Source organism: Eulemur rufifrons, chromosome 7 (assembly GCF_041146395.1).
Source record: "Eulemur rufifrons isolate Redbay chromosome 7, OSU_ERuf_1, whole genome shotgun sequence".
In the NCBI taxonomy this organism is placed as follows: Eukaryota; Metazoa; Chordata; class Mammalia; order Primates; family Lemuridae; genus Eulemur; species Eulemur rufifrons.
Window position 1 is genome coordinate 67,852,538 of NC_090989.1, and position 14,343 is coordinate 67,866,880.

Genomic DNA, 14,343 nt, shown 5'->3' on the forward strand with positions numbered 1-14,343 from the left:
GAAAAATATCAGGAGAAAGGAAGAAATGGTAGACATTTTCATCGGAGGAGGAGTGCTAAATGGCTAAAAGAACAACAGGCAAAGCTGGGCATGGTGGTGTGGTAGTCCTAGCTATAATACTTAAGGGGCTGAGGCCAAGGCAGGAGGATTGCTTGAGGCCAGGAGTTCGAGGCCAGCCTGGGCAACATAGTGAGACCCTTGTCTCTGTAAAAAAAGAAAAAAAAAAAAAAAGAACAGAAAGGACAACAGGCAATTACTCCCCAGATGTGGCTTGAGACCATGATGACACTCTTTTTACTCGTACTCTGGAATTTCTGTTTCTAGGCCTAAGAACCTTGTGCACTTTAAGTATTGTTTCTCTCCTTAAATGGGGATCACTTTTCCAGGTAACAGGATTGTGGTCCTCTTGTCGGGGGTTACTCGCACATATCTAGCACACTGCCAGCCACATGACTTAACAATGTTTGTGAACACGAATTGCGTTGAACTGAACTGAATTACAGCGCTAGAGCAATGCTGTGGAATTCTGGGGATCCCAGCTGGTAAAGGAAACCTGTGCTGCTGTCCAAGCTGCACCTCTAATCTCAAGAACTTGTGATTCCCACCCCTGTCAGGGAGAATTCCTAGTATTTGATTGTTGTTCTTACAGAAACTAAGAATGAAAACTGAAGAAGAGAACCGGATTCATATGGAGATTGAAGTGTTCCTTAGAAAGGAGCAGCAGGTAGGTTACCAACACTTTTTTATCCTCTGATGTTTTTTTGTATTCCACTTACAAAATACCAAGGAGAGCAAAAAACTTTTTTTTTTTTTTGAGAATACATTACTACATGTTTCTTTCTGCATTGGTCAAAAGAATTTTTGTTTTTGGAGACAGAGTCTTGCTCTCTCCCCCCAGGTGGAGTGCAGTGGCATCATCATAGCTCACCATAACCTCAAACTCCTGGGATCAATTGATCCTCCTGCTTCAGCCTCCCAAGTAGCTGGGACTACAGGCAGGCCATGATACCCGGCCAAAAATATTTTTTAAAGGAAAGAATAGTCAACCATAATTATTCCAGCCTAATGAACTATAGCCCATGTTTTCTTTCAGAGTTATCCATCTGAATAGATATTTTATATAGCTGTAATTTAAGTGAGTACAGGTAAAATTTTGTCATCTGCCTTTATAATTTAGCTTATATAAGAAACTTTTTTTATTCCTGTATTGCTTCATAGTCATAGTTTAAAAATAAAATTTACTTAATTTTTTAAATTATAAAAATAATATTTTCAGTTGAGGGAAGATATTTTAAAATCACCAACTGCTTTTTCGCCCATTTTTTCATGCTATTCGAATCTCTTTATACAATAATTTAAAATAGTTGTATAATGTTCCATTGAATGGTTATGCCATAGTCCACTTATTACCCTTTATTTTGGATATTTAGGTTATTTCCAAAGTTTTATTGTAATAAATAATGCAGTAATGAAAGCTTTGCTCAAAGAATTATTTTTCTTCATCGCAGTTATTTACTAAAAGTAAATCTCAAGCATAAGATTATTATTTCAGAGAGACTGGTATTTTGTGACTCTTGATAAATGTTGCTAATACTAATCTATATTGCCATCAGCAATGTATGAAGGCAGTAATTTCAAGGTATCCTCAATAGTACTGGCCATTTTAAATATTTTTAAAAGTCTGCTAATTTAATGAATTGTTTTATTTTTCATTTTCAACTTACTAACAGAACTGTACAGAACATTTTTCTATATATTTACTCAATTTATTTCCCCTTGTTTGAATTATATGTGATAGAAGTGGTTTTAATTAGCATTTCCAATACTAATAACAAACCAAGCTGGGTCTATAATATATCTAAGATTGTAAACATGTCTAAGTTCAGCTGGAGTCTTTTAAAATATCCCTGTTGGATGAATAAAGAATAAATTTACTTGTAATACAGCTTGCCTTTGGGAAAAGCTCATGAATTTTCAGCCAACAATTCCAAATTTGTGCTTATGCCATCTCACAGGCTTTTCCTGGGGGGGGAAAATATCTGGTAGGCTATTAGAATCAGGGTCCTGTACCCTGAAATTTAAGAATTATGTATCATGTTACCTGTTTAAAGTGTGAGATACATGGTAGGTATTCAGTAACAACCAGGTGAGTTGGTGGATAAATGGATAATGGAGGGATGAAATTAGTGTTTCCCAGAGCTTCAGCCCAATAACACAAGTAATACATAAGTATGTCTTTAATGAAGTATACAGAAATATATAGATTTTAAAAAGTGATAGACATCTTTTTCTTTTCATGTACATACTTGTATCTAAAAACACACATATTTTTAGTATTTGTGTTTTACATAAATAGGATCATACTATATATATTGGTCCAGATCTTGTTTTTTTTTTTCTTTTTCTTTTTTTGTTTTGTTTTTTGAGACGGAGTCTCGTTCTGTCGCCCCAGCTAGAGTGCACTGGCATCATCATACCTCACCGCAGCCTCGAATTCCTGGGCTCAAGCAATCCTCCTGCCTCAGCTTCTGGGACTACAGGAGTATGCCATCACACCTGGCTAATTTTTCCTATGTTTAGTAGAGACGGGGTCTCACTCTTGCTCAGGCTGGTCTTGAGCTCCTGACCTCAAGCGATCCTCCCACCTTGACCTCCCAGAGTGCTAGGCATGGGCTACCACTCCCGGCCTGTTTTGTTTTTTCCTTCTAAAATTTACCTTGTCTTTAACATTTTCTGTAATAGTACAACTGTTGTATAATATCCCATAGTCAGATAGATAGATTTAGTTAGATTTAGGTTGTTTCCAAGTATTGCTGTTATAACAATGCTAAAGGTTCTTGGACATGTCTCTAACTACATGGTATATGGAAAGGCTATTTATTTTTGCATAGTACTCTAGATTCCTTATACCCTCTCATGTTATTAATAATTCTAATGGTTTTTCAGTTGAGTCATTTGGATTTTCTAAGTAGAAAATCTAATTTATTGAAAATAATAATTTTATATTTTCATTATTTATATGTCTATTTCTATTTTGTGGCTTATCGTATAACTAGAAAGTCAAGCATAATGTTGATTAGTAATAGTGATAATGGGACGTCATTTTTCTATTCTTGGTTTTAATGGAGTTTTAGTCAGGATTATACATGAAGTCATCATAGTCATGCCAAATTTCTCATGTTTCAAGTTAGAACATTCATTGGGAAAGAATAGGACCCTGAAACCTGGAATGGGAACATCTGGGGATTCACATAAAATTGACAATCTTGAATCCCCAAGTCACTTTGAGGCTCCTTTGCCCGTGGATGTAGCCCACCCTTCTGTGTCTGAGGAGTCCAGACTTCCTTTGCCCAAAAATCCTGTGATAACTTCATCTGGGGAAGATGTCTCTTGAAAAGGGATGCTCCTTCTTCAGACCCAGTACAATTACCCGTATTGTCACTGGATCCATAACTAGGGTCAAATCTCAGTATGTTCTAGGGGGACATAAAACTCAGATGACTAACTCAGAAGGAAATAACTTACATACCAAAAGAGTTGTATGATTTTGCTAATATATATTGGCGCAAACCTGGGGAACGTGTGTGGGAATGGATTGTAAGAGTGCTAGGCCAAGGAGGCTGGAATGTGGCACTAGATTGGATCAAATTCATTGATTTGGATGCATTTACTAGACATTCTGGGTTTAATGTGTTAGGTTGTGCAGCTGGAGGTGACGCTGTTAGTTTGCTTGATTGGACTTCATGGTTGCCTTCATTTGATGAGGTGGAGATGCTAGAGCTTCCCTGCTATGATGTGGAGGAGAGAATCTAATGACTTCAGGATATAGGAAAGTCACAGTGGATTTAACATGTTTGACCTACACATGTACCACCAGACACACATCCTTAAACATGAGAAAGCCCAGAAGACACTCCTTTACTAAGAAAGACATTGAGAAATACAATAGTCAGAGGCATACCTGCATCCCTTGTGTTGCTTTCCTATGTAGGCCAGGTATGACCACAAGGGATGTTGTCATTGAGATGAGCTCCCTGATTTCAGTGGGTATGATGGGATCCTGAAGTGCCAAAGGATAGATGGCAGCACTTAGCTTGCAAAGACACGTAGGCACATTTACCATGAAGGGCAGCAGGGATGTATTAGTAATTAGGAGGCCTTTGCCCACAGGGATCTTTGGCAATGGCTAACTAATGTTATCCCTAGTAACAATACTGATGGGCTGCCTACTAACTAAAGCATAACAGAAAAAAAGGTTAGGTCTAGCCAAAACCTCATTTGAGTCACCACAATAGAGAGTCATGGCTTTTCACCTAGTTTCCAGAACAAAGTCAATTCACAGACCCAGAGCCTCTTTATTAAAGGGGGGAGGCATATCCTCTGAGGATGAACTCTCCAGTTGCTGTAAGTACACACTGTAAATCTTCCTCTAAGCCTGACCCAAAAGACCTGTGGCTATTTACAGAGTTACTGTGCACTGGGGAAAAGAAAATATCCAGACATTTTGAGATTACTAAATATTGGCTCTGAGTTGATGTTAATTCATGGAGACCCAAAACAATAGTGTGGCCGCTAGTCAAAATGGAGGATTAAGGGGGTTAGGTGATAGATGGAGCCTTAACTAAAGACTGACTTACTGTGGGTCCACTTGTTCAATGGACCTCCCCCCCACCCCCCGCCGCCGTAGCTATTTCTCCAGTTACTGAATTTATAGTTGTAATAGACATACTTGGGGCCACTATGGTAGTAAGGGCCAAGTAGGATCCTCTGGAACTACCCCTCCCAACCAAAATAGTAAACCAGAAGCAATGCTGCACCCCTGGTGGAACTGCATTGATTAGTGCCACCATCAAAGACTTGAAAGAAGCAGGGGTGGTGATATTAATACTCACCACATCGCCATTGAACTTCGCTGTTTGGCCTGTGAAAAAGTAGCATGGATCTTGGAGAGTGAGTGTGGACTATTATAAATGTAATCAGGTGGTGACTCCAATTGCACCTACTATTCCAGATGTAATATCTTTATTGGAGCAAGTCTTCAGTGGCCTCTGGTACTTGGTATATTGCTGTTAACCTGACCAAAGCTCCTGTCTACAAGCCAATTTGGAAAAAAAAAAAAAAACCAAAACGAGAAGGAGTTTGCTTTTACCTGCAGGGCCAACAGTACAACTTCATAGTCTCACATCAGGGCTATGTTAATTGTGTTCCCTCCCATAATACGGTCTGCAGAGGTATTGCTCACTTGGACTTTCCACAAAACATCATAGTACTCCATTGGATTAATGACATTACGCTAATTGTATCTGATGAACAGGAAGTAGCAAGAACTTTAGATGCTTTAGTAAGACATATATGAACTAGAAGATGGGAGATAAACTCCATTTCTGGTGTCAACTTGTATCGTTAATGATCTATTTAGGTGGTAGAAACCATACCAATTATTTGAACAGAAAATTTAACAAAAGAATAATGAGCTATTAATAAGGGATTGGCTACTCAGAAGGGATAAAAGAGAACTCTAAAGAACATCCTAGGGCTGAAGGACAAAATCTGAAGAAGGAATGAACTTGAAAGGTGGGGGGAAGGGAGGATCTTTCCCAAGGCTAAGATTCAGACCTCATTGGAGAGGATGTGGCGGTAGCCTTCTGGAAGGCAGAGACCTTTGCTGGATTGCCCTGGGCCAGAGCTGGCTTACAACTGGAAGGATAAAGCTGGCAAGCAGGGAACTGTGGACCTTACTAAAAGGTTCACCCCGACCCACGCCCCAATCAGGATGAGTACTCAGTTTTATGAGATGGATTTCTTTTTCAATGATGAAACATGAAATACATTAATAGATTCGCTGATGTTGAGTCGTCTTTGAATTCTTGGAATAAATCTTACCTGGTCATGTGTTTGGGAAGCAAGAATCCTCCTGTGGTGGTATAAGTAAAACCTGTTGGTGAATGAATGCCACTGGGTGTCCCATACACATACCACTGGCAGCCCTACTCTAGGAACGAGAAACAAGCCCACACTGGGACCAATGAGAGAAGCCCTCCCGTCATGTTCCTCCAGCGCCCTCTACTGACAAAACTTACCATTTTGCTCTCTGGCAAAAGAAATATAATAATAGCAAGCATCCAGTTTCACAAAGCAAGGCAGTGAAAGATTAATTTGGTGCTGAGAGGCACTAAATTGATAACTGACACAAGTAGGGATTTTTTTTATTTTATCATTAAGTATGAGGTTTACTCTAGGTTTTGGTAGATAAACTTTATCAAGTTAAGGAAGTTTCCTTTTGGTCTTACCTTGCTAAAGTTTTTTTTTCCTAATCAGGATTAGTACTCAATTTTATGAGATAGATTTTTTTTATCTATTGTGATGATATGGTTTTTCTCCTTTAATATGTTAATTAATACATAAATAGATTTGCTAATGTTGAGTCATCTTAAAATTCTTGGGATAAACCTTACCTGGTTATAATGTATTATTCTTTTAATAGACTGCTAGAATTGATTTATAGACTTATTTTGTATTTATATATTTCATAAGTAAGATTAACTTATAAATTTCTTTTTTGGTGCTGCTTTGTTGTATGGCTATCAGAGTTATGCTAGCTTGGCAGCATGAGTTGGAAGCTTCCCATCTTTTTATGCTCCGAAAAAAAATTATTTATCTGTTCCTTGAAGCTTGGTAAAATTCAGTCATAAACAATTTTGTCTAGATATCTTTTTTTTAAGGGGAGAGATATTTGGCTACCTTTTCAACTTTTTAAAAATGATTATCGATCTCTTCACTTATCTCTTTTTGAGTCATTTTTTTTTTTTTGGTAACTATGTCTTCCTAGAAAATAATCCATTTCACCTAAATACTGATTTCAGATTTATTAGCATAAAGCTGTGCTCTATAGCCTCTTAACAGTTTTTAAATTTCATTCATATTTGTAGTTACATCATTTTTTTCATTCTTTATTTTTTTTAAATTGTATCTTCTTTCTCCTTTTCTTATGAAAACTTGTCAAAGGTTTGACCATTTTATTGGTCTTTACAAAAAAACCTCCTCCTTTGCATTTATTGAACAAATCTGTTTTCTCTGTCACATTGGTTTTTGCTTTGAGTAATTTTCTTGTACTTTCTTTGAGTTTATGTTGCTAATCTTTGTCTAATTTCCTAAATGCTCAATTCATTTATGTTCAACTTTTATTATTTTTTATTAATAATGCATGTCAGGCAATATGTTTTCTGAGTCTTTTTGGCTGTAATTTACAGGTTTTGATATATAATGCTTACACTGTCATTCCTTTCCAAATTGTATGTAGTTTACAATTTGTTATTTATTTTTTAATTCAAAAGTGATTTAAAAGAATATTTCTTAAATGTTGAAGTAGATGGAGTTGGCGAGGGAAGACTGTAAGCTTTCTATTCACAACAACCCTTTGATGTTTGTGCTGTGAACCTCACAACAACCTTTTGAGGTTTATACTCTTACTGTCTTGCATTGTGGTATCAGAATGTGAGTGTAAGATTTATGTTTGTTGGAATTTGTTGAGCTCTTATTTGGGCTTAGGGTTACGGTTAGGTTATGTTAATATTGCACATATTTGAAAAGAATATGTATTCTCTGTTAGGTATAAAGTTGTATAAATGTCTATTAGTCTAGCTGTCAAATTCTTCATTTTGTTACTTATTTTGGTCTCCCTGAGCTATTGATTTCAGAGAAGTGTGATAGTCTCCAATGATTGTGGATCTGTCAATTTCTTGTATAGTATTGCTAACAATTTTTACTTTATATGTTCCAAAACATATTAGAATATAAAGGTTCATAACTGTAATATCTTCTTAATAGGGTATGTCTTTTATCAGTATAAAATATCCCTTTTTGTCTCATTATTTTTGACTTGAATTCTATTTTATAAGATATTAATTTCCAAACCTGCTTTCTTTTTGGTCTGGTTGTTTTGTTTTAGCTGCAGTTCTTATAAGCAATATATAGCTGGATTTAAAAAAAAAAAAAAAAAAGGAGGTTTTATTTTGATAGGGGGTGGAATGAGCTGAAGTTTTATGTCCCCCCAAAATCCATATATTAAAATCCTAATCCCCAAGGCGATAGTACTAAGTGGGGCCTTTGAGAAGTGATTTGGTCATGAGGGTGAAACCCTCATAAATAGGATTAATGTCCTTATAAAAGAGACCCCAGAGAGATCCCTTGCCCATTCCACCATGTGAGGTTAAAACAGAAAGATGGAGTCTAGGAAGCATACCCTTATTAGACATAGAATCTGTCAGCACCTTGATTTCGACTTTGCAGCCTCCAGAACTATGATAAATAAATTTCTGTTGTTTATAAGCCACCAGTCTATGGTATTCTGTTACAGCAGCCTAAATGGTCTAAGATGCGGATTTATTCCAGTTAACTTTTATTGTGATTTTTTTCACTTGTTTATATTTAATTTTTCCATCTCATTTTATGTTTCCTGCTTTTCAAGCTTTCTAGTTGTTTCTTTCCTTCTTAACTTTTCTTGGATTGATGGAATTTTTTTGTTTAATTTTTTGCTTTCTAGTACAAACTTCAGTTGTTTGCATACCATTTTCATAGTTTTGTAGTATCTACATACCACTTGTGTTATTACTTAATATTTTCTACCTACTCACCTAAACAACTAGATAAATTTATTTTATTTTATTTTATTTTTTTATTTTTTTTTTATTTATTTTTTTTTTTTGAGACAGAGTCTCACTTTGTTGCCCTGGCTAGAGTGAGTGCCGTGGCGTCAGCCTAGCTCACAGCAACCTCAAACTCCTGGGCTTAAGCGATCCTACTGCCTCAGCCTCCCGAGTGGCTGGGACTACAGACATGCACCACCATGCCCGGCTAATTTTTTCTCTATATATTTTTAGTTGGCCATATAATTTCTTTCTATTTTTAGTAGAGACGGGGTCTCGCTCTTGCTCAGGCTGGTCTCGAACTCTTGACCTCGAGCGATCCACCCGCCTCGGCCTCCCAGAGTGCTAGGATTACAGGCGTGAGCCACCACGCCCGGCCGATAAATTTATTTTAAATGAAGATTTTTATATCCTTACTCTAAAAGGAAAACTTGCCATAAATAGAAATTAATGTAAATTGAAGAACAATAAATACCAAATGATGTTATTACCTTGTAGCCAGACTCTCTTGCCTGTCTGGAGCCTGTTCCCTCTGTTGAAAAAGAAAGTGTTAACAAGAGTAAGAGAGATGTAAGAGATTTGATAGCACCAAACTGACATGTTCTTTCTAAGTTAAACAGAATTATTGACTGTGAGTCATATTTTTTTAAAAATTCTATTCTATGTACCACCTAAAGTCACCTCCTCATGTCTCATTCTTGAGGTATATAGCCTAGGAGTTTAGAAGTTATACATTTCTGTTCTTTAATAGTAATCTTAAAATTTGTTTTTCTGTAAAGTACAAAAAAATATGGAATACTTCATGAATTTTCCTGTCATCCTTGTGCAGGGGACATGCTAATCATCTCTGTATCATTCCAACTTTGGTATGTGTGCTGCCAAAGTGAGCACAACCCTAAAGATTTTAACCTGTATTTACACTTTTTATTTCTCTTACATGTAGAGTTAATCAATAGTTATACCCTCTTGCCTTTATTAAGGCGAAACTTTCACTTACCTCTTCTCTTCCTCTCCTACATCCTGTGATGAAATCATTTATTTATATATATATGTGTGTGTCTCATATATATGCATTGTGCTACATGCCTTACAAAGATTATCTTATTTGAGCCTCACAACAACCCTTTGAGGTTTGTACTATTACTGTTTTATAGATGAGGGAACTAGAGGCTTAGAGAATTTAAGTAAACTTTGAGTAGCAGAGTTGGGATTTGAACCTACGCATCTACCTTTAGGGCCTGTGCTCTTTCTACTAGACTGTACTGCCTACTTTGGGATTTTAGTTCCAGATTATGATTTATTACTAAAAAGTATCATATATTTGTACCCTCTGAAATACACTGGAAAAAATAAGAAAAAAAGGTATCATGTATTATATAGCTTAAATGTATATTTTACTGGTTTCTCTCCCATTTCATTTTATTTTGCTACAGTACATCCTTGAGTAACTCTTTCAGAAAGATTGGGTATAGTCTTTCTTTCCCTAATGTTTGAATGCTAGGTTGGCTAGGTATAGAATCTTAGAATCACATTTTATTTTAGAATTTTAAGACATAGCACCCTTCTTGACTATAGTCAATACTTAGTGCTGTCAATCAAAGAGATGTCTGATGCTATTCCTTATCCTTCAGACTTTTCTTCCTACCTTTACTTCTTTCTTCTTCACTGCAACTTCCCTTATCCAGACATCTGGAAGATCCTCCTCCCCCAATTTTAAATTGAGTAACACACAGTAGAGTGCATAAATATTGAGTGTATAGTTTGATGAGTATTTCTGTATATACACCCACATAACTGCCACCCAGATAAAAAACTTACAGCATCCCAGAGGTCTCACTCATGCCCCATTCCCAATCAGTAACCCAACCCTCCACCCAGATAAGTAACCACTGGTCTGACTTCTATCACTATAGAAAAGTTTTGCTTGTTCTTGAACTCTATATGAATGGAATCATACAGTATATACTGTTTTATGTCTGATGTATGCCATGTTTTAATGTTCTTTCCTAATAGAAACTTGAGGAGAAGCTAGAGTTCTGGATGGAGAAATATGATAAGGACACAGAAATGAAACAGAATGAACTAAATGCTCTCAAAGCTGCAAAGGCCAGTGACTTAGCACGCCTTCAAGAATTTGCAAAGATGGTAAGGAAGTAGTAAGGGTACTCACTGAGAAGTGAGTGGTAACTAAGCTGGGTAATGCTATTTTTGGTCAAAAGTGAAGGTGTATCTGTAAACCAGTGGGATTAATTTTTTTTTTTTTTTTTTTTGAGACAGAGTCTCGCTCTGTTGCCCGGGCTAGAGTGAGTGCCATGGCGTCATCCTAGCTCACAGCAACCTCAAACTCCTGGGCTTAAGCGATCCTACTGCCTCAGCCTCCCGAGTAGCTGGGACTACAGGCATGCGCCACCATGCCCGGCTAATTTTTTCTATATATATTTTTAGTTGGCCAGATAATTTCTTTCTATTTTTAGTAGAGACAGGGTCTCGCTCTTGCTCAGGCTGGTCTCGAACTCCTGACCTCGAGCGATCCACCCACCTCGGCCTCCCAGAGTGCTAAGATTACAGGCGTGAGCCACCGCGCCCGGCCTAGTGGGATTAATTTTTGATGATGACGATGACAATGACCATGGGACAATAGCAGAAGCTAACACTTACATAGTGCTTATGCTGTCCCAGGCACTTTTCTAGTATTTTACACATATAACTTATCTAACCCTCACAACCCCTTGAGATAGATACTATTATTTCTACTTTATGGTCTCTAAACATAATTCGTAAATGATGATTTCTAAAAAGCTTCTGATTATGATTTCATCATTGAGTAAGTGTAGAATTTCCCAAATTTGTCTTTTATTTATTTATTTTTTAGAGACAGGGTCTTACTCTGTTGCCCAGGCTGGAGTAGAGTGGTGTGACCGTAACTCACTGCAGCCTCCAACTCCTGGGCTCAGGTGATCCTCTTGCCTCAGCCTCCCCAGCAGCTAGGACTACAGGCATGTGCCACCGTGCCTGGCCCCAAATTTCTCTTTTAAAAGACAGCTGCTATTTGTAGATGTATATTCTACCAAAGTTTTCAAAAAGCAATATTATTTTGAGATCATTAATCACACATTAATTAGTATTTCATTTTTATGAAAGATTTTACTTTTTCTTGTTTTTTTACACCACGCCCCCTTTTTGAAAGATGTTAAAACTTAAATTTGAATTATTCAAACTGAAAAAATTTGGGGAATAATTATAAAATTAATATGAGAATATTTATAATCTAGGAATGCAGTAAGTTTTTTCTTTTCTTTGGTTCATCTTTACCTTTAGCATGTTTTATTTTAAAATTTTATATTGAAAAGGTGAAAGGTTTATATGATCTTAAGAAAAACCAGAGTATAAATTTTATATTAAAAGTGCAGGTTTGGCTGGCACAGCTTAGCCAAGAGAGTACTGTAACATATGATTAATGTCTACTTTTGCAGATAAGGGAGTATGAACAGGTCATCATTGAAGATCGTATAGAAAAGGAGAAGTGCAGGAAGAAGATAGAACAGGATCTCTTGGAATTAAAGAGCATCATAAAGGTAGAAAACTATAATCGGCACCCTGGGGCCCCATCACTGCCACAGCGGGCCTAACTAACACTGAGGAGCACAAAGCATTTCTCATTCATGTATCAAACACCTAGCAGTTTACCACAGAACAGGAGATCTGTGAGGAGGCGTCCCCTTTTGTTATTATTGGAATGTGGACACCACAGTCTGTAGTGCAGGGAGACAGTTAACATAGTAAAGGACATGCCCCCAGCTCTTAATCTGGGGAAAAAGAGGCGGTTAGTAGTGGAAGCAAAACCTAGGTCTAGAGGTCAAATATAAGAATACTATTGATAATCAAAACCAGCTCTGGACAGAATGATTCTTTTTAATATCCTACTGCTCCTTAAAATCCTGTTTATAAATCAGCCCAGACTATCTGCTGGGTTCTGATACAGGTTCCTTTTGAAAAAGGTGGAAGGGATAGGCAGCAGCTTAGACAAAAATAGAGAGATTTCAGTTTAGTGTGAACTTGTGTGTATTCACAATGATGAAACTGGCAGGTCACAGATCCTGCAAAATATTTTCAAGCAATAACTGTCATGCAAAAATAGTATCAGCTGGACTGAAACTGTTGTCTGGAGAATGGCCCTTCTCTCTGAAGGCTGAGACCCTAGTGGGCAAACTGTAGTGTGGGTTGTATACTGGGGGGTGTACTGAAAAAGTAAATTTCGAATACGTTCAGGACCAGGCATCCAAACCAAGTTTGAGCTTTCCATTAGGAGAGAGTCAGATATATACATAGCAAGTATTTATCAGGCTTCTATGGTATTCTCCATTTGTCAGGATTCCTGGATTTAGAGCAAAAATGTAAGGACTAGCTGAAGACCACTTTTGTTTTCTTTTCACTAGTGGATTTCCTTCTAGTCTTTAGGGCTTAGTCTGATTTTAAAGTAGCCTAGACTGTGTTGAGAACAGTTGTTATCTAATAACTAAGATATTCAACAGAGCTGTCTAAATCCTTCTTCAAATTAAGAGAACTGACCCTTTAATCAATCACTAAAGATATGAAATGTACCAGGAAGCTGTTGAAGTCATCTAGACTTATTTGTCCATTTTTGACTGAGTGCTTGCTTTTGTCCTTGGCCTATGTAAATAACATTACTTTGGGATCAGCTAGTTATTAGGTATGGGGAACCTGGACGTTCATTAAGGGATCAGAACATGGAAGTCAGGTCTGTAAGTATGAAGGAAAAATTGGCCTGCTCCAATTCTTCTTATATTTATTCCTTGAGAATTTCATTCTTGAGTCTAGAGTTTAAGCTCTGGGTTAAGCAGAAAAGGGGAGCATCACTGTACTGATTAAGGGGCCTGGCCACTTCCACGTCCCAGATGGAGACCATTCTTCAGACAGAAGGTACATTATCAGACAGTCCTTTCAGGTGGAAAGAATGCAGCTTGTCAGGTATACTGTAAGTTGTGCTCACTCCTCCTTTCTCCTCCAGCTCCAGTCCTGGTGGCGAGGCACTGTGGTACGGAGGGAAATTGGTGCTTTCAAACTGCCTAAGGACAAAGAGGATAGCAAGGATTCAAAAGGTAAAGGCAAAGACAAGAATAAGTGGAAAGGCAAGAAGTGACCAAGTTATCGTTTGTCTGCTGTTCTGGAGATGGGAATGAGGACTTGGAGGGAGTACAGAGCATCTTGTACCATCACAGATAACTCACCTACAGGTTTTTCTTAGACATTCCCAGAGGAAGCCTGCTGCCTTCACTTTGCCTGTTAAAATTGTTTTCGAACACTGAATTGGGTTTATACTATCAATTTCGGGCTTCCTCATATTTTAAATTTTGCTGGGAAGAAGTGTTTCTAGTAGCCATGTGAAGATTCCTCTTGCTCTTTCTCACCAAAAAAAACAGTTGATGGACTTAGTTACAGTGACCCATTAAAACTTCAGTAATTCCTGTCACGTGTCTGATTCTGATTTTATCCAATTTGTCAACCTCTTATGAGCAAAAGTGAAGTGTTCAGAAGGAATTACAAGATGACGTGTATCAGGTGTCGAGCATGATACATACCCAGTAAAATTTTAATAAATGTTGGTTCCTGCCTGCCATTTAGATTTTTTATCACTTTGGTGGGGTTTTTTTTTTTAGACAGAATCTCGCTCTGTTGC

General features: G+C 37.3%; 1 protein-coding gene and 1 non-coding gene across 2 annotated transcripts in view; one reads left to right on the forward strand and one right to left on the reverse strand.

Moving 5' to 3' along the window:
- IQCG (IQ motif containing G) overlaps positions 1-13,824 on the forward strand; it is a 44,121-nt gene extending 30,297 nt beyond the window's left edge. The window contains exons 6-9 of the mRNA XM_069472724.1: positions 650-724; positions 10,659-10,790; positions 12,119-12,220; positions 13,675-13,824. Coding sequence (XP_069328825.1) covers positions 650-724; positions 10,659-10,790; positions 12,119-12,220; positions 13,675-13,806 — 441 coding nt within the window. The 3' untranslated portion in view covers positions 13,807-13,824. The remainder of the gene's footprint in view (positions 1-649; positions 725-10,658; positions 10,791-12,118; positions 12,221-13,674) is intronic.
- Positions 9,430-9,536, reverse strand: LOC138388777 (U6 spliceosomal RNA). The gene has a single exon (XR_011234267.1). It is a non-coding gene; the product is annotated as a U6 spliceosomal RNA (small nuclear RNA).
- Positions 13,825-14,343: the final 519 nt, after the last annotated feature.